The 26,530-nt window shown below is 38.6% G+C and overlaps 1 protein-coding gene across 4 annotated transcripts in view; it reads right to left on the minus strand.

The window, feature by feature from the left end:
- The window catches only part of LOC103045081 (myosin-16), a 67,265-nt gene extending 41,084 nt beyond the window's left edge, over positions 1-26,181 (minus strand). For 2 of the 4 annotated variants that reach the window (XM_007257221.4, XM_007257219.4), the window contains exons 1-3: positions 18,131-18,314; positions 7,399-7,626; positions 1,407-1,511 (exon numbers count right to left, since the gene is read on the minus strand). In XM_007257221.4, coding sequence (XP_007257283.3) covers positions 1,407-1,511; positions 7,399-7,626; positions 18,131-18,262 — 465 coding nt within the window. In that variant the 5' untranslated portion in view covers positions 18,263-18,314. Of the gene's footprint in view, positions 1-1,406; positions 1,512-7,398; positions 7,627-7,760; positions 8,028-18,130; positions 18,315-25,955 lie in introns of those variants that run through there. The other 2 variants (XM_007257220.4, XM_007257222.4) reach the window with 2 other exon arrangements.
- Between the last annotated feature and the right edge of the window lie 349 nt (positions 26,182-26,530).

Here is a 26,530-nt window from a genome sequence, read left to right on the forward strand (position 1 = left end):
CTAAGAATTATTATTTTACATAAAATACATATAAATATATGAATAAATGTGATTAAAGATATTCATCTGCTTTTAGTAGAGTGGATCGATACACTCCACTGCACACAGGCTGTATATTGCCCATTTTAGAATTGCAAATACATTTACAATACAAGTATGGTAATATTTTACTAATTCTCAACTCTGTTGCTGTTAAACTGTTTAACTTATTTAAACCACTCAGGGAGATTAAGATAACAGAAGAGGGGGTATGTTGCAATGTGATTATTTGCAACATACGCAACACTTGAAAGAAGCAAACGCCACATGGTACATCTAAAAGACAAATTTATTGATTTTCAAAATATTTAGATTTTTTTTTTTATTTGAATGAGGGATTTACTTAGTGTCACAATAATTGATAAGATAAGATAGGAAGAGTGATACTGCTCATAGGTTGACAGTAAATAAATAACAAATACATAGTAAATATGTGATAACATTTCACATATACACATTGATGATAAACAGATTATGCTATGCATAGTCAATTGAGATATAAAAAATAAATAATGTTAATTAACAAATAATTAATATAGTATTACTATTACTCAACTTTTTGTACAAAATAATGAGAGATGTATCACATACTGCCTTGCCTTCCACATGTTTCAAGCCAGAAGACGTGACATCACAGGGTGTAGAACACATGCTTTTTATTTAACTACAGTTTACAGATTTTTATGTAGTTTTATAACAGAGGGACCAAATTCAACCAGATCATGGGAATAGAGATGATAGACGTGCACTGTATGTATAAATTGGAGGGCAATACTTGTGATAGCGAATATTTATGTTCTAAATTGTGCATAAAATAAATACAGCTCTGGAAAAAATAAGAGACAAGAAACCATTTAAAAATAATGAGTTTCTTCGATTTTACCAAATTGAAAACCTCTGGAATATAACCTCTGGATGATCACAACCATCAAACCAAACTGAACTGCTTGAATATTTGCATCAGGAGTGGCATAAAGTTAGCCAAAAGCAGCGTGTAAGACTGGTGGAGGAGAACATGCCAAGATGCATGAAAACTGTGATTAAAAAGCAGGGTTATTCCACCAAATATTGATTTCTGAACTCTTAAAACTTTATGAATATGAACTTGCTTCCTTTATTCCTTTCCTTTATTCTTTTATTTGAGGTTGTTCATAGAACAAAACAACAATGTACATTTTATTCAAACATATACCTATAAATAGCAAAATCAGAGAAACTGATTCAGAAACTTAAGTGGTCTCTTAATTTTTTACAGAGCTGTATTATTCAAAATGATTCTACCTTTAGTATATTTGTTTAGTATATACAATGTTTATCAAGGACATATGAACATATCCTTAATTCAGAAAGTCTCCATTTACTCTTACCTGGCTGAGCTCCACCAAATGATCCTTCTCTTTCTGGAACTTCTGCACGAGCACGTCCTTCTGGCAGAGCTCCTCTGAGAGTTTCCTTACAGTAGAATCTGACGACTAAAGAGAAAGAGAGAGAGAGAATGAGAGCAGAATTATTATTAGGACAATTCAACCCACTACATAATTGATGCTATTATGTTTTTTCTCCTGAAATGAAAGGTGTTTATATATGCATGTATGTATGCGCATGTAGGAATGCACATGCAGTTGTGCATATGCATTACCCCACAAGTTGTGTGAAGAGTAATGATGTTATATGTTGCCAGGTATACTAACCGCATAATGCATAATACATTGACAAATCAGGCCTGAGGCACGCCACCAACTGTAATTAGGAACTGTCAACTGAACAAAACCTAAGCTTTATGAATACCCTGAGAACACCAAGCTTGTATTAACTAACACTCATCAGATGTGAGCTTCTCTAAAAAGCTGTCTAATCAGCAACCACAAGGCAGGTAAAAGGTAATAAGAAGATGTTTTCAGCCATCTTGCCTTTTCTGCAGTGTATAATATTATTAAAATGTCAGTTCAGGGGAAATGTGGAGGTCAAAATAAGAGCTGAAAGACCAGGATAACTGTTGGAGAAAACTGTTCGTAGGCTGGCAAATCACTGTTCTATAAAACTACAATGAAAAGAAAATCATAACTCTGACCTTTCCACAAATATTAATTGTTAATTTATGCTACAGAACTAAATCTAGACAGACCAGACACACACTGAAAAAAAATATGCGTAACTTGCGTTTACTTTAAAATAGTTTTGCAACTTTCTGCATTTGCTTTTTTTAAGTATTTTTTTCAGGACTTAAATGTTACATAGAGTAAATAAGTGAACTGAAATTCAGTCAATCCTTTCTTTTAGGAAACGTTACTTAATTTCTGCATACAACATTACTTAATTACAATTACTTAATTTATATTACTCAAATAATTTATGATAAATTATATAATAATATATATAATTCCTGAAATTAAAATATTTCTAGTTAAAACACACATATTAGTATGCTAAAAAAATTTTATTACATGCCATCCATGTGTTGAGACAGTGAGACTTGGTCTGTTTACAAAATAAATCTTTGAGATTATGTAAATATTTTAATGTGTCACACCTGACACTGTGGATCGAGGAATCAGAAATTCCAGCACAACTTCAGAAATGTATGTATGTTTCATCCATCTTAAAGCATGTTGGACAGTATTAAGCCTTACTCCCATAATATCACCTCAGAACTTATGCAGGAGTTCCCAAGCTGTTTAAAAAGGTACACTTCATGATCAGTTTACACACTGCTATTCCATGACTTCTGGCATGGAAATGGAAATATTGCAAGTGGAGGTAAAATGAATTTTATATAATACCAGTTAACCTTGCATGAAAATGTCTTGAAATTATTAAATTACCTTATTACAGGCTTAATCTGAAAAGAGTTACAAAACCAGTTTAAAGTTTGGATACACCTTTTTCATTAAAGTTTTTTTTTTATTTTTTTTCCTACATTGTAAATTAATAAGTGTTAAACAAACCAAAATACTCTGTGAAGTGTTTAGGTAGCTCAGATCTGGAGTTATCTGCTGTTAACTTGCCGTCTCTGATGCTGATAAATTTATCCTGTGCAACAGACCTTACTCTTGGTCTTCCTTTCATGGGGCCATCCTGATGAGAGCCAGTTTCATCATGTTTTCAATGGTCTTTGCGACTAAACTTGAGGATACTTTCAAAGTTCTTTTTTTCAGATTTACTGACCTTCAAGTATTTTTTTTCTTAATTTAGTTATTCATTGTATTTTCATTGTATTATATTCATTGTATACTAACTATACCTCTTTACAACACAACTGATGCTCTTAAACAATGAACTCTTTGCAAGTTCAGCACAGCTGCTAACTGAAAGCCATTCCAGGTGACTCTAACTCATAAATCTGACTAAACTGTCATCTAAGCAAGAGGTGCTATTTTGAAGAATCTAAAATATAAAACATAAAAATTACATGTTTTCATCATAGTTTTAATAACTTTAGTATTAATCTACAATGCAGAAAAAGTTGAAATAATGAAAAACCACTGAATTTAAGGAGTTTCCAAACTTTTGACTGGTATTGTATGTTCCCTGATCTAAAAACCAAATAACATAATGTTGGTAGACCTCATACAAACTGTGAATCAATACAACCCTTACATTTCTCTGAGCTAAAGGTTTTCTGCAAAGGATTTTCAGAGGAAGACAGTATATACAGCCCCACACATACATCTGTGTGTGTGTATCTGTGTGTGTGTTCATGAGTGAAGGTGTGTGGACCTGTCGAGTCTTTGAAAAACAGATGTAAACCAGAAGTGCTTATGGATGGGTGGAGAGGCTTCATGAGCACTTTCAACCTAAAATCACTACTGTCATTTCACTCTCCTCTGACCTCAAAGCATTTTCCAACTTTTATGGGCAGAACTCATCGCGCTGCAGTGTGTAACCACACAACTATTTGGTTACCATCTGTATTTAAGTAAATTGATTAGAGAAGTGGGGAAAAAAATAAAAGTGAACAGAAGAAAGGCAGTGCAGGCAGGTTAAAATGAAGGGAGTTTCACAGTGAGACTAAGGCAACAATTTAGTTGTTCTAAGATTTAAAGGTACAGACACCTCAAGGCTATCAAAAAATATAGCAGTGTAAAAAACACAAATTTCCAAACCTGATTTTGACATGGTTTTAGCATTGATGATATCTAACAATGAAGTGTTCCAGGTGTTATTTTCTTCCACTCTTGTCTGAAAAGTTGTCTGCAAAGTTGTGCAACAGTATGATGCGGTCATTATCACATTTTGTTTTAAAATTATCCACACCAGGGCTACATTGCAAATAATCTTTTTTTGATAATATATATTGCGGTATTAAACTTAAAACTCGAGAAAAACAGCAAAAAAGCAGTAATCTGCCCTTTAATCAGGCATTTATATGGCTTTTTAAAAGATAAATAAGAGCATTTTTCTGGGATTACAAGTGTGAATTCAGCTGTAACTGGAGATATCTGCGCAAAACTGTGCTGTTCTGAGGTGCACAGCTTTCCACACGTGCATTTACAAACATGTGCCCAACCATGTGAATGGAGGCCATGCGGTTACCTCGTGTTTACTCCTAACACCGCCCCCCCCTCGCTTCCCCTCCCCTTGCACTTCTCAGGCAGCAGCAGCCTGTCACTTACACAGACACAGAGACAACACTGTGTATCTACTTCTTGTGTCAGGAATCAAAACATTGCAACATGACGTGTTCAGTTTAATTGCTTTAAGTGATACTGCACGTCTGCGATATTACTATTGGACCAGGACTGCAGACAGGCCCTTTTCTACTGCAGCCATGCTTTTCTAATATGTGTAGCATGGGGGTTGGCATTGTCTTGTTGAAAAATGCATGGTCCCTGAAAAACACCATGTTGTAATCTAGTAAGGAAGTATTTGTTACTCTAGGACTTCAGTGATTATACTATGACAAACTCATGCGTTTGGAATTTGGACCAGAACAGTCTGGATAATCCTTTTTGTTTTTGGTCCACAGCACACAGTGTTTCTATTATTTTTAATCTGGAATTCTATCTAACCACAATGCACATTTTCACTATGCAATTGATAATCCCAGATGCCTCTGAGCCCAGAGAAGTAAACTCTGCTTCTGGACATTGTTAAAATAAGGCTTCTAATGCTTCTGTTTAGTGGCATTTGTGAATGTAACTTTGTATTGTATTGCTTGGCACAGGTTTGCCAAAGCAATCGACTGCCAAGATGGTTATGGTGTCAAACTGAGGTTTTTAACATCTCTGCTATGACAACAGGAGGACCACAAACGGGTTCTGCTTAAAGTGTGAAAGAACAAATCGACTGTACAGGTCTGGTCATGTGTTTAACTCACTGTTCTGGTTCTGTATATTTTTGGCAGAAGAAACATCTCTCAAAACTGTGAATGTTTGTACTTCTGATATCAGGCTGTTCTAGGCAGTCAATCACCTACTACGCATGCAGTCACTTAATGTGCTGAAAGTAGCTTGTGCTTTAACAGCAGACAGAACAGCTTAAGAACTACTAAGAAGGTTTACAGAATCAGAGTAATGCACACAGACTAATCCGATCACTCACTGCAATACAGTGAAAAAGATAAGTGGATGACACCAGTAAGAATACAGATTTGTAGAAGAAATAGCATTAAAAGTAACTAAGGATTAACTGAAATTTGGATCAAAAAGCATTAAAATAAAACTCTTACGGTAAATCTGAAAAAATCCCTTAATATCAATACCAGTGCTGTCACGCAGCCTTGTTCTCCTTCCACACTACCGGACTCAATTTCCCAGAATTCCCCTGGTTATGACATCAATAATAACCTTTCACCTTCACCCAATCGCGTTACGCTCCGACGCTCTGATTCACCTGTATTCTGAATTACTTCCGGTTCATTCTTGTCTAGCTCCTTTATTTAAGGCATCCGTTTGTAAACAAACACTGCGAGGTATTGTCGACTCATGTTGCATACTAAGCATTTTCCTGTGTTCTGTTTTTGCTTTCTCGTTACGACCCTGTTTTCGGATTATCGGTTTATGTCTTTTGTTTTGCCCTTATTGGATTTGTTGTACGGTTGGACTGTTTCTCGGTTTCGAACTCGGACTGTATTTTTGACTACGTCTTCTGTTATCAGTGAGATCGCTGTTTGCCTGGCTTTCCTGTTAGCAGTATCTGTTAGCTTGCCTGTTAATAAACCTGTTTGTACTTTTAACTCGGCTCGCGTCACTCCTCTCTACCTGGCGTCACAAGTGCATACATTATATTTTATTCTTTACATTTTACAAAGCCACTATCTGCTACAATAATACACAACAGACAATACTATATTACCTGTAAATACCTTTTAAAATCACCAGTGGTTTCTGGCTTTTTCCCTGATGTTATACCTTAGGATCACCTGAGCAAGTTTGCACTGCTTTGCATTGCTTGTACTTACTGAAAGTAATCCCTAGCGTCTAATAAATAGAGGGAGCACAATAAGTTAACCCTTTAAACTTAAATAGTCTGTAACACTGTATAGGCATAGACTTTATAAACTAGAAGCTGCTACAAAATATTTTACTAAGCTATACTAATAAAAAAAAAATTTGCACTTTCCATTTATCCATGAGCACTGGCACTGTTTATTAAAGAGTTTTGTAATTAGGACCTCAGTAGCTTATTTTAATATAAGAGAACCATTACAATTCCTTCAGTTATAACTACTGTAAGACCTAATTAAAATCAAGTCTAGATTTTGCTTAGTAAAACAAAAATAATAGTGTATATAGTTAAAAGTGTATAACAAGTTCACTATAATGAACTCTTAACGTTACAGTTCTTCCACTTTTATGAGGAACATACACTGACATACACCGACAGTGATGGAACAGCACAAGTATTGCCTCAGGGGACAGCTTGGGAACACCCACACCTCTATAAGCCCACACCTGTATTGATTCTAAGTGAGGTTGTACACTAGCCAGTGTGCTCATGGTAAGGTGACAAGAATTATCAGAGTTTGAGCGAGGCCTGATAGTGGGTGCCAGATAAAAAGACAGATAGAACACATAATTTCCGAACATTTCTCGATGCACAGTTTCACATATGGAACTATGTAATAGAAGGCATTACCACCTGTAGTGGACAGAGCAGTGGTTGGTAATGATGTGACTGGTTGGAATTGTCTTTACAATCAGATAAGCAACTCACAAGCAGAAATCACATCCCACTTCAATGCACAAGGCCCCACACCCATATCTCGAAGTTCAGTGCAGCTTTATTTAGCTTCCATAGGACCTGGCAAAAGTCATGGGACACAATACATGTCCCATGTTCCATAATATCTGGCATGTCAGTGTAGTTCTAAGACAAATAAAATGAAGAGATATAAGTCTGTGTGCGTTTCTCCCTCACCTGTTTGTCCCGCTCGACTGCAGTCAGTGTGTTCTCCAGCTCCTCCAGGTCACGGCGCAGGTCACAGCACTCTACCTCCAGTCTCTGGCGCTGGGAAGCCAGCTGAGCAGCAGCACCTTCCTCCTGCTCCAGACGCTCCTCTAACCCGACCACCTGCACCTCCAGCTCCTGCCTGGCCTGAGCCAGATGCACACACCGCTGCTCCGCCTGCTGCAGGCTCTCCTGCTCCTGCCGGGGAGAAGGAGGAGGAGGAGGAAGAAGGGGAGTCAAGTCAGGGTACAGAAAAAATACGCCCAAACCATGTAACACGAGCCCACAGAAACAACATTAAAAAGTCAAAATCTTAAAACATTCCAACTCACTTCCATGATGCAGGACAAGGAGACAAGGAGACAAGATAAGTTTGATGGTTGTCTAAGATGTTGACTTAGACAACCATCCAGGCACCTTCTTCGGTTATTTCAGACTGCTTCTTTTCGAGTAAACCTGATGCTTTCAAAAGCATTATCAAAACACTATGACCAAAATCAATGCATGGTTCCAAGTCTTCATTGGCACTAATGAAGCACAAGCTAGTGAGAACAAAAAGCCAACTAAAGCTACTTGTCAAATCAAACTCAGATCCAGGCACTTTCTCCAGACCCCACAAGCTTCAGATTGGTTCCTAACAAAGCACTGGACTCGTATTTAAGCCACTGTCATCATCTCAGAAATATGTGGCCAGTGGGCTTTTGCAAATCTGTCATCTAACCAATTTAACACTTTTCCTTTAAAGTGCATGTTCTGCTCTGACGCCTGTCCTTGTCCATTCTTGGCCATTTTCCATTGCCTGGTAAAGCTGCTTTATTCAAACATGACCTATCAGCTAACAAAAATATGAAGCCCATGTTACATAATCCCTGACCCTTTTAAAAGAATCACACTGTTATAATAAAACTCAGACAAAAAAAGCTTGTTTTCCTTAACATTTCAAATGAAAAAAAGAGTATGTATATAGGTTTAATCTCTGATTTATATTCCCTATCTCTTATAATTCAATAATTCAATATTATAATAAGGCTCTATCCACCTTATTCTACATGATGATAAGGATGTTGCCATGTTTGCTTACTTTGTGTTAGATCTTCCAGTGCAGCGGTGGAGCATTATTACAGGAAACACCCACAGTGGTAATAAATGCACAGAATAAGTAATATAATATATACTCAGTTAGTTGTTATAGGATGTTACAGAAAGTTTGCTTGAACAGCAATGTTTTGAACACCACAAACAAATATCAGCGGCTTGAGGAGTTTCAACTTATAGCCACCACCTTCCACAGAAGACGAGCTGTGTTTAATGCTGACGGCTAAATTCAACGCTTAATTCAAACAAATGCCCATACGTCTACTCTTACCATTTATTATACCACAGTTAGTTCCGACTCTGCAATGTGATGCTGAGAGACGCTCTATAAGCGCTGTTATCAGCCGGTAATGCACTGTAACCGAAGCTCTCCATGTATTACTCCACCAAATACAGGTAACTTTGCAACGATTCAGAGCTTACAAACCAAACAGTGCAGCTCCAAACAGAGCAGCAATGGAACTATTTTAACTCGCGGAGGGTTTATAACAAAACAGATCGTATTATCTTGTCCTCTTCAACTCAAAATCTTTAACTAAACAGTGATAATGGAACTGTGATATAATCGCAATAATACATACAAGGTTTGTGCTATAACGTCTAATATTGGCACTGCTGTGCTGCGGTCGTAGGCATGAGGCTTAACACCAGACCCATCCTAACCCAGAGAAAAGGGTTTTCGGTTTTAAAGCTCCGTTGAAGCGGGTGTGCTGTAAGGTTTACCCGCTACACAGGTTAGCTCTTAAGCTAACATCTTCTCTGACAGACTCACAGCAGCACCAACCTGTCCGCTTCTCCTTAAAGTGTTTTTTTTATGTAGCTTCTTCAACAACTTACAGTTCCTCTCCTCTGGAAGACAGTGGACATAAGTTATATAGGGTTAGTTAGCTAGGTTAGCTAGGATAGCTAGTTTCGAACACCACAAACAAATATCAGGGGCTTGAGGAGTTTCAACTTATAGCCACCACCTTCCACAGAAGACGAGCTGTGTTTAATGCTGACGGCTAAATTCAACGCTTAATTCAAACAAATGCCCATACGTCTACTCTTACCATTTATTATACCACAGTTAGTTCCGACTCTGCAATGTGATTGGCTGAGAGACGCTCTATAAGTGCCGTTATCAGCCGGTAATGCACTGTAACCGAAGTTCTCCATGTATTACTCCACCAAATACAGGTAACTGTGCAACGATTCAGAGCTTACAAACCAAACAGTGCAGCTCCAAACAGAGCAGCAATGGAACTATTTTAACTCGCAGACTCACAGCAGCACCAACCTGTCCGCTTCTCCTTAAAGTGTTTTTTTATGTAGCTTCTTCAACAACTTACAGTTCCTCTCCTCTGGAAGACAGTGGACATAAGTTAGATAGGGTTAGTTAGATAGGTTAGCTAGGATAGCTAGTTCCTCACAGCACTCCTATCTTTTTGTGTGTTGTGTGTGAAAGCTGGTTAGCTATCCTGTAAATAACTGTAAATAAAGTTAAATATCCTGTTGGAATGTTGGGTTAGCATAGCTAGCTACCTAAGTGTATTACTATCACTACCCACAGCTACTTCAGACTGCATTTAAATACGATATAACCAAAAACCAATTAATATGAACTGACCCGCTATTCTAACACAAATATAAAATAAACAAACTCTTGAAAGTGGGCTAGAATAAGGATACAGCCAGTATCCAGTTTAAATGACAAGTTTAATTTAAATAATTTATTATGTATTTTTATGTAAATACAACAGCAAAAATAATACATAAACTGTGGATTACTTTTTGTAATTTATCCAATATGTAAAATTAAGTGATAAACAATTTAAAATGTGCAGAAGTGTGTCCTTCTATAGGATTTACCTGAATAGTCATAGAGTCATAGCCCACTACTCCAGTCAGTCTGTATAGTTATACAGAGGATAATATATATATATATATATATATATATATATATATATATATATATATATATATATATATACTACATAATACTAATAATGCTATTATTTTTTTTTATTTAAAATACATGTCACGTTTAAAATAAAGATTATATTTTATATATTTGTATTTTTAGTAAATTATTTAAATATATAAATGTATGTACATTTGGAATTGAATATAATATTTATGATATTTTATATAGTGAAAATAAATTGGATTTTTTTTTTTATCTTTTTTTAATAAAAATAAATTGGAAGTATTGTACCCAATGAAAACAAAACAGTGAATTTCAGTCTCACAGTCTGCTGCTGTTTCTCTCTCTCTCCGTCTCTCTCTCTCTCTCTCTCTCTCTCTCTCTCTCACACACACACACACACACACACACACACACACACACACACACCTGGCGATGTTGTATGGCTGTACTAAACGTATCCCAGTCCAGTTCCTCTTCACCGGCTTCCTCCGAGTCATCAGAGAGGGAGTGGCGGCGGCGGCGGAACCTCCGGTCGGCTATATACAGCACCTCCGAGCGGCTCCCACAAACTCCATCAACCCCGTCCAAACCCCCACACACCCCCTCCACCCTCTCAAACACCCCGCTCATCCTCTCAATAACACCCCCAACACTCAGCTACAGCCTTCAGCAGGTTCTCCGTCTCTCCTGCTGAGTGAGTCCTCCACACGGTGCTCAGGTAACCTGTCTTCACACTTCACACTCCTTTTGTTTAGATTCCTCACTTCAGTCTTTTTCAGCCCTCCCCTCCTCACAAGTCTTCCCAAAACACCAGGTGAGGAGATATCTCGCCCTTTTCTTTCTCTTCTCTTTACTGTCTGTCTCTCAAAGCACTGTTTAAATAAGAGAAGCAAGAAAATCTTCATTAAAACTGAGCGGTTGCTGTTTCTAGGACTAGCCTAGTCCTTCATCCTCAGGAGCGCATATCTAAGGTAGATTAATTAACTCAGCTGTGAAACAGATGTCTTCTCTTTCTAATCCACAGGTGTTCCACAGGTTTTTATGCTCAGCAATTCCTCTCCAGTATCCATATGAACGTTCAAAAAACACAAAAATGAGGCTAGTATCAGCAAAAATGAATTTCTCTCTCAAATAAAGTTCTCTCACTGAATATCTCTCACTCCCCACTCCTCTCCCCCATTAAGACGTACAGTACATGTCTACGTCAGACTTTGAAAACTGTCATGCTATTCATTCCTGCCTCCAGAACAATAAGGATATTATTAAACAACATTTTGAATGTGAGCTCTTGTCTGAATTACCAGACAAAACACACCACATCTCATCTTTTTACCCAGTGAACATCAATAGGGTCGATGAACCAAACAGCAGGCCTACAACACACTGCCATCCTGATAAAATCTGAGCAAGCGATAAAGCATCCAGGCAAGCATGGGGCTCCTCTACTGTAACCTGACTCTGCTTTGGTGAACCGTAGCAGGAACCGAGCCGTATCATACGGGGCTAAATAATCTGTGTCATAAAACCCACGCAAAGCAATGGCATTAGTCCATCTTTTGAGTGTTTCAGACTCGAACAATGGCATCTATTTTACTCCCCTCTTCAATAATGTAGGGAACTCTTCATGAAACTGAATATTACACCCACAAACACCACACAGACAACAAAGACACACTCTGACAGTGACCACTCATTGGCAAGCCAAATAACGGCCTTTAACCCCTGGTATTTTTATTATGGCAGATGACCATGAATAATAACAGGTTTTCCCATGAGCTTGACCATTCAACTCGTCTTTGTTTGACATTTTAATATTCTTTTTAACATAAAAAACATTAACCTGCACTTTATGTTGGTGGGTTGTCTTTTTTCCATTTGTAGACAAGCGCGAGTTGATAAAAGGACAGAGAAGAAGAAGATGAAAGCACCAGGGGAAGTCCCTAAGATTGATGCATGTCTCCAGATAAAAGACAGTGTTGATGTTAGTAGCCGGGGTTCCATGTCACAGTCCTTATTCAACCTTTGGCGAACTGTCAAAGCACGGCAGATGTTCTAAGGTAACTTGAAATTAGATTTAAAATTGTTTCCTCTGGCTTTCAGCAGACATTATAGACAGCAGGCATCATAGAGAGAAAGGTTACAGGTTCAGCTAAGGCCTCGAGATGTTTTTTCCAGAATCAGAGAGAACAGGTTTATGTTGATATTAGGCTTTGTGTGGAATCAATCCGTGGCTTACCATTTGAACTTTCAAACACAAACATGTATAGGAGCTTATGATTTCACCCCAGTTTCCTGAGGTGTGGCCTTTATACTCTATTGGGGAGGTGTTCTTTTGCGTCCCTGTTACAATTGTTCTCTCTGCCGAGCTTTACTATGTAGGATTCTGTATGTTCAAAGTAGATCCTATCATGAAAACGATGTAACCATCTCTGTATAATCATAATCATAAACTATTAAATACTGTTTTAGGGCCAGAGTACTTCATTTATTTACATGGTAGTTATTCAGTAGGTTTATGCACAGTGTACATTGTATTTTTTAATCTGTCATAAACTGTTTTGCTTAAAAGCATGAAGTTTCGTAAAGTAATACAATTTAAATGTACTGTATGTGCAGTATGGGAAGTATTTGTGGCTTCCACTACCATTTGTCAGCAAAACAAAATCCTCACACCTTAATACCTGTGTATTTGTTTGAAACCATATCTTCACCTCTCTGATACGGAGAACTTTCTAGTTACTGCTATTATCACAAAATGGACTTTAATCACAATATATAGTGTAAGATATATGTCACAATCTTCACAACAGCACATGCCACCATACTGATAATCCATTACATACAAAACAACTGCCTAATATTGTGTAGGTCCCTCAGTTCTAATTTAGCAAAACATAAGCTCCACAACACATATTACCAGCATTAAATTATTTTAGCATTTAGATTTTTGGTACAGTAGTTTTTGGAAAGTCCAAAAAGGGTAAGCTTTGCTCTCAATGATCAGTGAATCTTGGGAACCTACAACACTGTCAGTGATTCTCTATTCTTGGAACAGTCTGTTGTGTTTAGCCATCGCAATTTAACAATAGTACAATTGTAAAAGTGGCTCAAATCCTAATATTTTTCCATTTTCCTGCTTCTAACACATCAGCTTAAAGAACTGACTGTTCACTCGCTGCCTAACACATAGCACTTTGATTAACACATTAATTAAGTCTAGAGTGTTTTGTAGGAGACACATTATCATTAAAACAGTAAAAGTGGTACATGGTTTTATTTTATAGCAGCTCTTGTTTTGGTATGAGACAGCTGTTTCCTGAGCTTGAGGGACTCATCTAGGAGTCTTGTAGATGTTTGCCACTGATTTTTCTCATTTTGACAACTTTCATTGATAATGGCTTGATCTTTTTCTGCATTTTAATGCTGTTTTATTTTCTGCTTTATAAGCAAACGTCTAGGATTTTAGCATAGATTATTCTGCTTTCATTTAGTTTATTAGTGTTAATGGGTTCTTGGCCTATAAGTGATTACTTAATGACCGATAATGAGTATTTACAGCCTAATGAAAACCTGCTTGTAGAATTATACAAGGGACATGATGTGTATACCCCACTCCCCTCCTGCTGACTCTGGAAGAGGAGGTGGGCTTTATTCACAAATCTTGCCTTGGGCCCCTTCAACTCTAAAGCCAGCCCAGACCTTAAAGTTTTTCCACATGCTTAAGTAGGGCATCTGGTTGTTTCTGTAACAGTGTTTCACATTTATTTCACATTATCAGTTATTGGAGGGTAAACAGAGCTTTTGCTGCATTCTCCTTTAACGTTTTTGTACCACATTAGAGGGCTTGCTATGTTTCAAGACTAAAGGCTAAATGTTTGATGTTTGAAACATAGAAGTAGCCAAGAGTAACAAGACTTTTTTTTTATTTTAAATCTACTTAAAGCTGCAGTACTTATCATAGTATTCCATAGTGGGGAGGTGGCAGAATATTCTAATAAATGGCATCAATGTGCTTCTGCAACCATCCTTGTAAAGCCTGATAAATTAAATCTAAAATAGGAGTTGTCTGGTAGGTCTTTTTGGAAGCAATGACAGATTTTTCCAGCTCCCTGAGCAACTGTAGCGCTGCTAATGGTGTTGATACAAGAGCTACTACAAACATAGAGATATCAGAACATCAAACACAGTATTTATCTGCTCATTTATACATTCTTAATGCAATAAAGCACAGAATTAGAATTAGAAGAGAGCTGGCTAACTAAAAAGAGTGTGAGAGAGTTATTTCTAAAACCACCAGGTTTATACTGTATGCTCTAAAAGGAGACCACACCACAATGCATGTTATAAAAGTACTCTTCCACATGCTCAGTGCAATTAGACACTTGATAGATTTCTCACTAAAGAGATGCCCAAAACTTACATACTGTCACTTTAAATATTACACTTAAACAACTTGTTAAGTGTCATGACCTATCTGCTGCTAAGCATGACACCCATTTATATGGGCAGACTAATACTAGACTAATAAACAGCTTCCCCGACTGCACACTGACCCAGCAGGGGGTTAATGAATCATGGCCAGTTAAGTTCTAGGCACTGATCTTCTTAATGACTGAACAGAGAGCTTTCTCCAGGAAACAACTGAGAAACCCCGCAGAAACCACTGAGCGTAACAGAGAACAAAGGAGGAGAAGACCCAGGAGGAGCAGATCTTTTTTCCAAGCACAATGGAAAACATTAAAGTCAGCCAGTGGAACCTGACTTTAGGTCAAATGCTTTGCCTGAGTCATAAAATGCTTCATACATATTATTTGGATGTCATTTGTTCCCCACTGAGTTCCCCTCAGACTGCAACATATTCTGCTGAGCTCAAGCATCTGCTGTCCATCCAATATTGATAAATAATGGCTTACATTTTAAACTAGATGTAGCCTTCATGCAGCTTCTTTGGGTAGCTCCATGCTTTACCCATCACAATGAACAAATACTAGATCCTAAAGCTGCCCACTTCACTATTACACTCTCCTTTTTCCAGTGCAAGTCAATGGACACCCGGGGTTTCATATAAAAACTAATGGCTAGCAGTAAAAGGCACAGTAAACCTCAGGCCGCAGCTCTTCTCCATTTCACTCCATGAGGTAGAAAAGGCAGCTGATAACTATATCTGAAGCCTGGGGCTGAATGCTAGGGGATTTGTTTGTATTTAGATTTCAGTGGGTTGTAGGAAATTGGAATGAAACTGATGCTGCATGTTGTAGGAAATTCAGAATGCAACAACAATTCTGGTACAGCAAAAATAACTTGAATTTTTCAGCCATTAGACAAAAGATTATGCTTTTGTGTCCTGACTTATGCTGTAGCCATAAAAAATGATTCACTGTATTTTTTACAGCCCTACTATTCTGCCCTTGTAAAGCCAAAATGAACTAAAAATAATAACAGTGTTTGTAACACATTTTACAACCCCGAATTAAAAAAAGATGGGGAAAGTGTGGAAAATGCAAATAAATAATTTATTTTTTAAATATAAGTTTTATTTGTACAATAAATGCAGTGTTTCTTACGTTCTTTATGACGTTTATTTCATTGCAGACAGTATGAACTCAAATTATTTCATGTTTTTTTTTTCTGCTCAAATACATGTTTATGCATTACAAAAAAGGGATTGGAGCAAGTTTTAATAGTAACAAGGTGGAAAAATAAATAAATAATGGTGTAATTTAAAACAGGTGATGTCAATGGGTAACTGTAATCCTAATTTGGTACAAAATCAGCATCCTCAAAGAAGAAAAAAAGACTAGATGGGATTTGTGCATTTCTTAATCTACAGTGTATAATGCCATAGAGCAATTTAATTTCAGTGTGTTAAAGGACAAGGGCTTCTCTGGGCTTGGAGTCATCTGAGATAATCCATCAGACATCGGAAACATGCACTGGAGTCAATGACAATGTCTTATTCCAGATCTTTCTTGGGAGAAATGGATGCCATGTGCTCCAAAAACAAAAAGGACCATCCAGACTGTTACCAGCATTAGTCTCAAAAGGCCAGGGTCTGTAATGATATGAGGTTGTGTCAATACACTTCTCTGATGGTAGCATTAATATAGAAAAGTACATTGATATCTTCAAGCAACATGACTTCTTTCACTTTTTGACAAGACAGTGCAAACCACATGCTGCACACATGACAAATAAAAAATGATATGTTAAATATCCCATAGAGTTACACACCTTAAAACCTCTTTGCAAGAGGAATGAAACAAAGTAACAACTAGAAAACTTTGTTGCTTGGTATTGTCAGTGTCAAAATATATTTTACATTTTGTGAAACGAAATGGCAACGTTATAAAGTGGTAAATGCTTTACCATCCCAAAGTTTTTGGATTGTAATGCATATTAATTAATGAAAAAATAAGGTTAACCAGAAATATTTTGGCTTCATCCTGCCAATGCACTAAAATATGGGTCAAACTGAATGGTAGAAGACTGTGTTTTTTTGTATTTGCATTTTCCATGATGTCGCAATTATTTATGAGTTTGGAGTGGTAGTGAACTTAACCAAAGCTGCAGTAAAATGTCCCACTGATAAACAAAAGAGCAAGCAGGAAAAAAGCACAGCTGAATGGGACTTCAGGCTAGCCTGGAGGATCTGTTAATGCAATCAGCAGTGAAAATAATCAACTGTATATTGGCCTAACTCCACTGTGCCATTCCTACTAATGCTGGCAGGTCTGCTCTGTCTGCCTCTCTGCTATACTCAGACCCCCTTTCTCCATCCCAGCCTGCCATATTTTAGTCCAATGAGGCGAGGCGAGAGCAGTGAGACAGCAGCGAGTTCCAGAAGTGAGTAGCCACGCCACTCATCCTCCCTCCTCAGCTCAGCACTAAAAGAAGAACGCAGCTGTCAGACTGGACTGTTATGCATTCTTAGATTTAAAGGTTCCTAAGTGGATCTCGCCTTGTATTGCAGTGTATGCACTGATGTGCCAAAAGTCATAGGACAAGCACTTGTATTGTGTCCCATGACAACAGAACGCTGCACTGACCTGCAGCATGTGTGTGTGTGTGTGGGCTTTTCTGCATTAAATGTGAATTTGAGTATGCTCTTATGGGATCAATTCTAGACAGACACCACTGGTTACAATCATTATCACTGTGCTGTCCACTGTGTGTGGTAATGCCTTCTATAACGTATTCCCAGTACAAATGTGACACTGTATCAGGCCTCACTCAATTTAACAAGCAACAATTCAAGTTGCTCCGTCATGAGCACAGTGGCCATTGTTCAGCCTTACTCACAAGATAACACCTCACAACTTATTCAGGTGTAGGTATTTCCAAGACATGCCCTGGGTTAACAGTCTGTGATTCCTTTACATTGTGCTGACTTATGACTTTTAGCATTTCAGTGTATGATTCTATTAAAGATTAATCATTGGCATTTGTTCAAAGAAGGCTTTTGGACCATAAACTTCCATCAGTTGTCAGCCATCACTGGATCATATGTATACATTTTCTAAATGTCTCTCACTATAACAGTATTTCCTAACCTGCTGGAAATTCTCCTCTTGTAGATGAAAGAAATGACAGCTCTGCAGAACCAATACTTCAAATTCTACATATGATAACAAAGTGGTAACAAAGTCAGTAAACATCAACCAGCAACAAATTCTATTGGAAGAATCCCAGCAGACTTACGGCTCGCATCCTAACGAAAGCCTCATTTTTCTCCTTGCACAGCTCTGCGTTCTCCCCCTCCAACTGGCGGACGCGCGACATCAGCCGGTCCGTCTGCTCGATGGCTTTCTTCAGCTCTTCTCGCTCCCTCATCCCTGCCTGTGTACACACTGCTGTGGTGGATTTAACCTGAGCTGCGGAGAAAGATCCAGCTGCCCTCAAATTCTCTCCCTCTCTCTCTCTCTTATTGCTCTGCTCTGGACTCAACTGCACCACCATCCCTCCACCTCCTGCCCAACCTCCTGCTCCCGGGGCCTCTTGGCCCGATTTAAGACAATTTCTCAGGCTGATACTGCTCTACTACTAACTCCCTGTGTCAGATATCAATACAAACCACGGCACCGTTTGTAATGCAGTGATGTGGGGATAGAAGAGGTTAAAAAATAGCAGAACACCATAATAAACATCCATTGGTTGTGCAAAGGAATGAAGACGTCTGTTAAAGCCATCAGGTGCTGCTCATAATGACACATAATATGTACAGTATGGCAGGGAGAAACATCTCTCTGGCATCCTTCATGGACTCTCTTTTTTCCTGGAGAATGGCTACAGAAGAAGAGTCTTCCACTTAAAGAGGAATTTAACCACTGTTTAAAATGTTTCTGCCTAATTCCACTGGTGATGGTTTGAGACATAAACAAAGCCATTTAACTTCATAGTGGTTTGGTGTGAAATGGTGCATAGTAGAGAATTATACAATAGTCCAAGTGCTTTATAGTCGTGGCAATAGGAATGAGAGGTCACTATGTCTGAAGCTAGATACACTGCCTGGGCAAAAAAAGTTGCCACCTGGATTTAACTAAGTAAATGATGTGGGGTTGATGCTGCAGTTGGTCTGCAGGTCTAGGTTCAGCAACAGTATGTGCTGAAAGAATGAGGTCAGCTGACTTCCTGAATATACTGAATATAGACCAGGTTGTTCCATCAGTGGATTTTTCTTCCCTGATGGAACAGGCATATTCCAAGATGACAATGCCAGGATTCATGGTGCTGGAATTGTGAAAGAGTGGTTCAGGGAGCATGAGATCATCATTTTCCCACCTGGATTGAGAGTTCACCACAGAGTCCAGACCTTATTCCCATTGAGAATCTTTGGGATGTGCTGGAGAAGGCCTTGTGTAGAGGTCAGACTATACCATCATCAATGCTGCAAGACCTTGGGGAAAAACTAATCCAACACTGGATTGGAAGAAATCTTGTGACATTGCAGAAGCTTATCGAAACAATGCCACAGTGAATGTGTGCCGCAATCAAAGCTAAAAGTGGTCCAACCAAATATTAGAGTGTGACCTTTTTTTTTTGGTGGCGACTGTTTTTTGGCCAGGCAGTGCATATAAAAGTGTAGAAAAAGCATCACAGAACATCTTAACTCAGCATAACAAAATATGTTTCTAGTATTGTGCCATATGCCCATTTAAATAGATGGAAGGCTGATCTTGCTTGACTGGAAATAAGTGTCCAGTTGTGTTAAAGAGATGGCTTAAATAAATACTAAAATATTCATGTGTAACCACATCACAAATATTATGGAATAACTTACTGTGTTTTAGCTTTTAAAGGCATGAAACTCTTCAGAGGTCTGGTTTATATCACCACCACTCTGACCAATTCTGACACTCTAGAGTCAAGCATTTCAGTAAAACCTCTCAAAGACTTGGTGTACATCTAAAGGGTTTACTTAGAAATGGTGACAAAAATTGTTGGAATTCCCCTTTAATTACTACCACATTTAGCAAAATCCAGAGAAATCTTTCCAGAGCAGCTGATACCTCCCACAACCCCTAGAGATGAGCTTATTATATACTGTGATGAGCAGTACGTCCTACACAGTTCCAAGCACCAGAAAGCCCCCCAATGATGGACTGGTCTCTTTAACCATTCAAGAGAAGGAAAGAGCCAGAGAGTTCTGCTCTTGTCTTTGTCACTGTTTACAGTCTGTGAATAGTTTATGACCAACCACCAGCCAAAGGTTCTCATTGTATGTAGCTATACATTTACCCATGCATATGGCTGTTTTGGCAGCTATGAAGAAAGTAATATCTTTGTAAATCTTTAGTGAAACAAGCAGAGGTTTTCTCTCAGAGTAAATCTCACACACACAGAGCAGCGTAAAGGCCAGCAATTTTGGTCCTTTTCCCTCATTCCTGAATTCCATTGCCCAAAGATAACAAACAGAATTTTTTTAGTGTAAATCCATCTGACTGTACAATCTCAAGTACAGTCCAGAAAGATTTTGACTTTTTCTATTTTTACTTCTAAATATTAACTATGAAGTGACAATAAGAGAATTAAAATAGCATTATGACATCAGCAACACAGCCAAATTTTTCAAGCAATGCATATTATCCTGGAGTCTGAATAAAATGGTCCGTATTCAATTCTTGTCTCATTTTAAACAAACAAATAATTAGCAAATATTATATAATCTGCATAATTCCAAAAGAAAAAAAAATGCATTTTAGAATTTGTCAGTAGCAGTGTTTTTGTTGGTCTTTGGCATATCTGTGCAAAAGTCTGTTAGGAGTAGATCAGATCTAGCTGAGGGCTGTTTGAGGACAAGCTTCAATGGATATGATAAGATGGATGAGACAATCAAAATCCCAAGACTGCTAAATAAAACATATTGCCTTCCTAAATACTGTCAAATCAAACAAAAGGGAAATTACAATAAGACAGCATACATATAATATCCAATGTGTTTAGTTGAGTAATGATAAACGTGAAAGTTACATTAATCAAGTGAACACCTCCCCCTTAGCCATGTCATCAGCAGGTCTCAGGTATAGTCATCATCCTCCACAATAGAATTCAAAAATATAGAAAATCTAAGAACATTTTTGAAAAACTACATAAAAATTACAACATATAAAAAAAATGTATCACCTAAAAGATACATATATATTCCAATTTCACAAAAAAAAACCTGCCCACTAATCAAAAAAACAAATTTAAAAATAGATTTATAGATTATAGATTAAGTTTACTCTGAATAAGTCCTAAAAGACAAACTCTTCACGTTTTATGTGTAAGTTAAATAAATACACTGGAAATTTAACTGATGCTGTCGGATGTCTTTTAATACTTAAAAATAATAAAATCCAGATTTTCAATGTTACCAGACGTCGCTGTAAAAGAATTAGCATTTTCATCGCAAACGTTTCCTTGTTAGAGAGATAAGCATTAGAGGCCTTTCCCTTTAATTTTGTAAAGTCTGGTGTTATTTCCAGGTCATGATGCATAGAGGTTGCAGTCATTACATTAAAACCACCTGCCTAATACTGTGTTATTGCCTCTCATGTCACCAAAAATACTCTGAAGTGTCAAGGCATGACCTCCATGTGACATCTGAAGCTGTCCTGAGGTATCTGGCAAGACAATAGATAGGTGTGCATTTACTCTCCACACACATTAGTGAGCCTGGGGCATCCATGACCATGTTGCCAGTTTACTGAGTGCCCATCTCCAGCCTGATGATCTGAAGATGTATAGTCTTACATGCATAGACAATTTTACTTTTGTTAAAGTTTATAAAGACTGTTCACTTGTCACTGAAAGTAATGAAAGCCTAAATTGTTGCAGAATTATTTTGTTTACCAAAGAACTTGGGCTGGGCTTGATATAATGCATGCATGCTCAGAAGACATCTTGGGTTTTGCTGGAGTGCGCCTTAGTCATTTGTAATTTAGCTTTTCTCTCCTCACAAGATTTGACATGCAGTTTTGGTTTAGCTGCAGAAAGTAAATGTATAGTTTCCTTGCCTGGAAAAGAACTAATTTTCCGCAGCTCCTTTAGAATCATTTTTAAACGTCTGTAAATGACAGGGGGAGAAAACCTGTTGCAGCTTGAGCCCAGGCATCTTGTGTCACTGGAAAATGGCATTACCAAACCACACCCAATCTTATCTTAACAAAGATGTAAAACTTGACTTTTGTTAATGCATAATGGAAGGTCGAATAATTAGTAAACTCCACACAATAAAAGGAAAGGGCGTTCCTGTGCTTTAAGACGTTGGTCTTCTGCCTGTTTTATATTAAAGACACAGGCTTAAGTGATATGTTTGCACTCAACAGAGTTGGCACACCTGTACTCTACTACACAGCAAAGATAAACCAAACTACACAGTATGCAGCAATTAAAATGTCACAGCTAGACTGATTGCTGTGCTCTGGCTGAGCCCAATATTTGCACTTTAAAACATACCCAGCCTGACACTTTTAGTGTGTGATCTGATCCCAGTCGAAACTCCAGACCTGTCCTCACATTCAGCACAATTTCTCGGTGAGAATGCTTGTCCCAAACCTCAACACCGGTTACAATGTGTCTCCCTTAGGGCTTTGTGAATGGGCCCGTGTGTTGCAAACATTTTCATGCCTCGACTTGATTCGGGAGGATGTGTCGGGTCAGGTTTTCACACAAAACGCACAAATTATGCGATTTGTGAGCTACGGCTCTTTAGAGGGAAGAACAGAATTTTTCTGTAGCGAGTCGAGGAAGGTAAAAGGCTGTCCCTCTGGCAAACGCACGTCATACATTCCTGCTTTCATACTCAATTGTTCGAGGCCCAGATCATGAGCTGAAGTTTTCCAAATAAATTTGTTCCCCTACGCTGCATTCCAAGTCTGCGGAGGTGACACGGACGCGGAGACCAGACTGGGATCCCGATCATTTGAACAGCTGTCCAGCCTCATCTCCCTGAACGTTCATTTGCACTGATGTATATTGCATCAACCTTGACCTGCAAATATGTTATGCTAGCAGTAGCTTGAATATCTATAGACTCTTAGTTAACTCTCTTTAGACTTTTTAGTTAATGAAGCTCATTTTTAACCCCTTTCGCCTCGTGCAACTCAGAAATAAGGTGGGACAGAAGGGACAAAGTATTTACCACAATTTACTGTATTTTTCGCACTATAAGGCGCACCGTATTATAAGGCACACTATCAATGAACGTCTGTTTTTTGGCCTATTTTCATACATAAGACGCACTGGATTATAAGGCGCATTTTAAGAGACTATAAGGAACTTTTAATTCAGCAGGTCTCACCGCTGGCTGGTGGTGGGGGGGGGGGTAGCTAACTAAGTTAAGTAAAGCTAAGCTAAGTAAACAAAACTGTAATAAAAAAGACTTCAAACGTGCGCTGGATGTAAATCTACACTGACTGCTTTAGCATTAGCATTAGTGGCTAACCGCTCCAGCAGTGCTAGCCGGAGTTAGGAGCATGCTACAAGCCGATGCTACTTCAGCCCCGGTGCTAGAGAACAAAACTCAAACTCCTGTATAACGCTGTACTTCAGTAGAGTGGCTTTACTGCTCCTTACAACATGCCTGGTAAAATTCATACATAAGTTGCACTGGATTGAAAGACACGCTGATGATTTTTGGGAAAATTAAAGGATTTTAAGTGTGCTTTATAGTGCAAAAAATATGGTAACGACAGAGTTGTCATTGTCACATCTTCATTTTAAATTTCTTTACACATTCTCTGTTGAAATCAGGCAGGTCAGTAGTGTGTACAGCATGTAGTTTTGCATTGTCTTGTTGGAAAAGACATGAGTGTACCTGGAAAATGTCTATTGCTCTTAGAGAGAAATACATTTCTTTTTTTTTTTTTTAGCTGACACAACCCCTTACTGTGACAGACCTAAGTTTTTGGACTTGTTAACAGTCATCTTTGGTCTAGAGCACACAGCACTCATGTTTTTAAGAAACATCCTGGAAAACAGATTTCGTCTGACCAGATGCCTCAGAGCCCAGAGAAGTTGACACCGTTTCTGGATATGTTAGCATAAAGTTTCTGTTTTGCAAAGTAATGTTTCAAGTAGTATTTAACTGATTTATAGGTCTTCAAAAAGAGCCCTGTGGGACGCCACAAAATGTGCAAACCTACATCTTAAAAATCCCTTCAAATAATTCCAATATAATTGTTTCTGCAAGAGGATTAATAACTGAATTGTAAACCTAGAGTTCAAGAGGGTGATGTATGTTTACATTTCTGTCATGGTGCCAGACACCACACGACACCTTCAGAAATCCTATGGTCTCCATGCATGGATGGATCTGCAGCTATTTAATCATCATGAATATGAGGCACCAACACCATATTAGGCAGGAGGTTTTACGGCTCTGGCTGATTTGTGTAATTGGTGTAACTATGCGTTCACAGAGTGCAAATCCTATAATTGTAATGCTATCAATCATAAAGTTAATAAAATGATTACGTAGGGTGCTCTAAATCTTGCAGTATTGTGCTGAAATGATTGAATTTCCATCCTGTTTTTTTAATAAGCTGAGTTGGAAAAGCCTTGGTTCTGACTCTCTCAACCACCCCCTCTTTTCTCTCTCTCTCTCTTTCTGTCTCTCTCTATGAAAGATCCATGTGAGTTGGCAAACCAGCTGACAGCAGTGCAGGGGCGAATCCTACAACTGGAATTCCGGGTCTAGAGAATGTAACTAGTGGGAGGGACTGGTTTTATCCCATGAGCATAGCCATTCGAGTCTACGCCTACTAGGATGAGACAGCAGGCGATGGGAAGTAGGTAGGAGAGAGAGAACGCTGCTGGACATTCCGATACTAATGTAGAGAGCGATAAGTTATGATCCTAAATAATATGTTTCTTGAAGGTTTTTTTGACACTTGGTTGTGCTTTTGCTGTGGACCTCTACCTCACCTCTGCCTCCAGCCCACTTATGTCAAGTGAGCATGTCAGAGCTCCCTCTGTTGCTGCATGCAGGTATAGCAATTTGAGTTGCTTTTTTTCAAGGCGTTACCTCAGCTCTTTTTAATGTGTTTCTTAATCTTGAAATACATTGACGATATGTCGAGTGTGATAAAAATACGATTTATTGCACAACCACAATCATGCAGAGATGGCTGAGATGAATGGAGTGTCCAGGTTTTTGTTGGCTCTGGCATGTGAGACAAAAATTGACGAATTGATGAAAGACAACAAATTTCAAGACACCTACTTAACTCAACAAAGCACAGAACTGCACAACTCTCAAAACTGCGCAAAACTCAATTTGGTTTCGGCAGCTTTAAAAGCGTTAAAAAGTGAACAAAACCAGCAGAACAATAGTATCGCAACCACTCTGGAAGCAGGTCTAGAAGCCAAAGGGTCTGAACCCCAAAGTGAGCTCTATTGCCTAACTGACAAAGTCTCAAGTGCAGGTTAATTTAACACACAGGTAATTAGCCAGTTATCATTACTCAAACCTTTCTCTGACGCTTTTGGCGAGGCTGTGTTGACTCAACAGAAGACCCTGCCTACTACCCACCCCCCCCTCCATCCCCACACACCCCTTTTCCAGTGATCGCTGACCTGCTCTGAAATGTTTGCATTCCTGAGAAACGTGCAAGCCTGCCACTAATGCGTGCACACACACACACACACACACACATACAAAAACTTGGGTCGGTCCAGACAGCACTTACTCTCAAAGTAAGTGCTCAGGGGCCCTTACACTGTTTGTTCAAATCAAGCACAAATGAAACGAGCGAAACTAAGGTGGAGTGCAAAGTGCAAAGTGTGTGTGAGTGTGTGTGTGTGCATGCAGAGTAGGCCTTCACAGGTGCCTGAGCCATGATAGCACAAATGGATCTAAATGGGTCTCAGATTGCCAGACACAGATAAAAGCTTGTGTTAGCCTGAAAAGCTTATTCAGTGGAGAATCACAGTGTGTAACTTAATCCCAAACAGAGCCTAATGTGTGTCTGGAATGCCACCTGGTTAAAAGTCCAACACTGAAAAAAACACTCAGCATAAAGAAGCAGACGCGTTTTCTTACGTGTGTCAGAGGCCTGCCGTGGATGCCAACAAGGGGTCGATACTGGTGAAAGTCAGTCTGGATCACACACACTCTCTTCTCCATCCTCAGCACGGGCACACTCTCCCCATCTTGCTATCTCCTCCAGGCTCCCAGAGGAAGTGAGGCTTCTGTTACCTGACCCTGAGTCACACAGCACACACACACACACACACACACACATGCACACAAACACACTCGCTCACGCTCACACACTCTCAGGGGGAGGGAACTGCAGTGCTAAAAAGAAAACATCTAAACTCACTCTCTGAAACTATTCTCCACCTCCCCACCCAGCCATCACCACCCACTGTCAGATGTGCACAAGCAACAGGGCCACCCTACTATGTCCTGAGGGTTAACCCTCAAACTGCTGGACAGACTCCTGATTGGATGTTCTCCTTGGATATTTTCTCATATCTAGAGAGCTTTATTTATTTTATTTTTTATTCTTTTATAACTGTTAGTATGTAAACTCTGCCCAGGCATACACACTCCCTGAATACTGTTGTACAGCTAGAGATTGTGACACACTTGTTAATGAACAATTCGTGTTA

Source organism: Astyanax mexicanus, chromosome 15 (assembly GCF_023375975.1).
Source record: "Astyanax mexicanus isolate ESR-SI-001 chromosome 15, AstMex3_surface, whole genome shotgun sequence".
NCBI classification, from domain to species: domain Eukaryota; kingdom Metazoa; phylum Chordata; class Actinopteri; order Characiformes; family Acestrorhamphidae; genus Astyanax; species Astyanax mexicanus.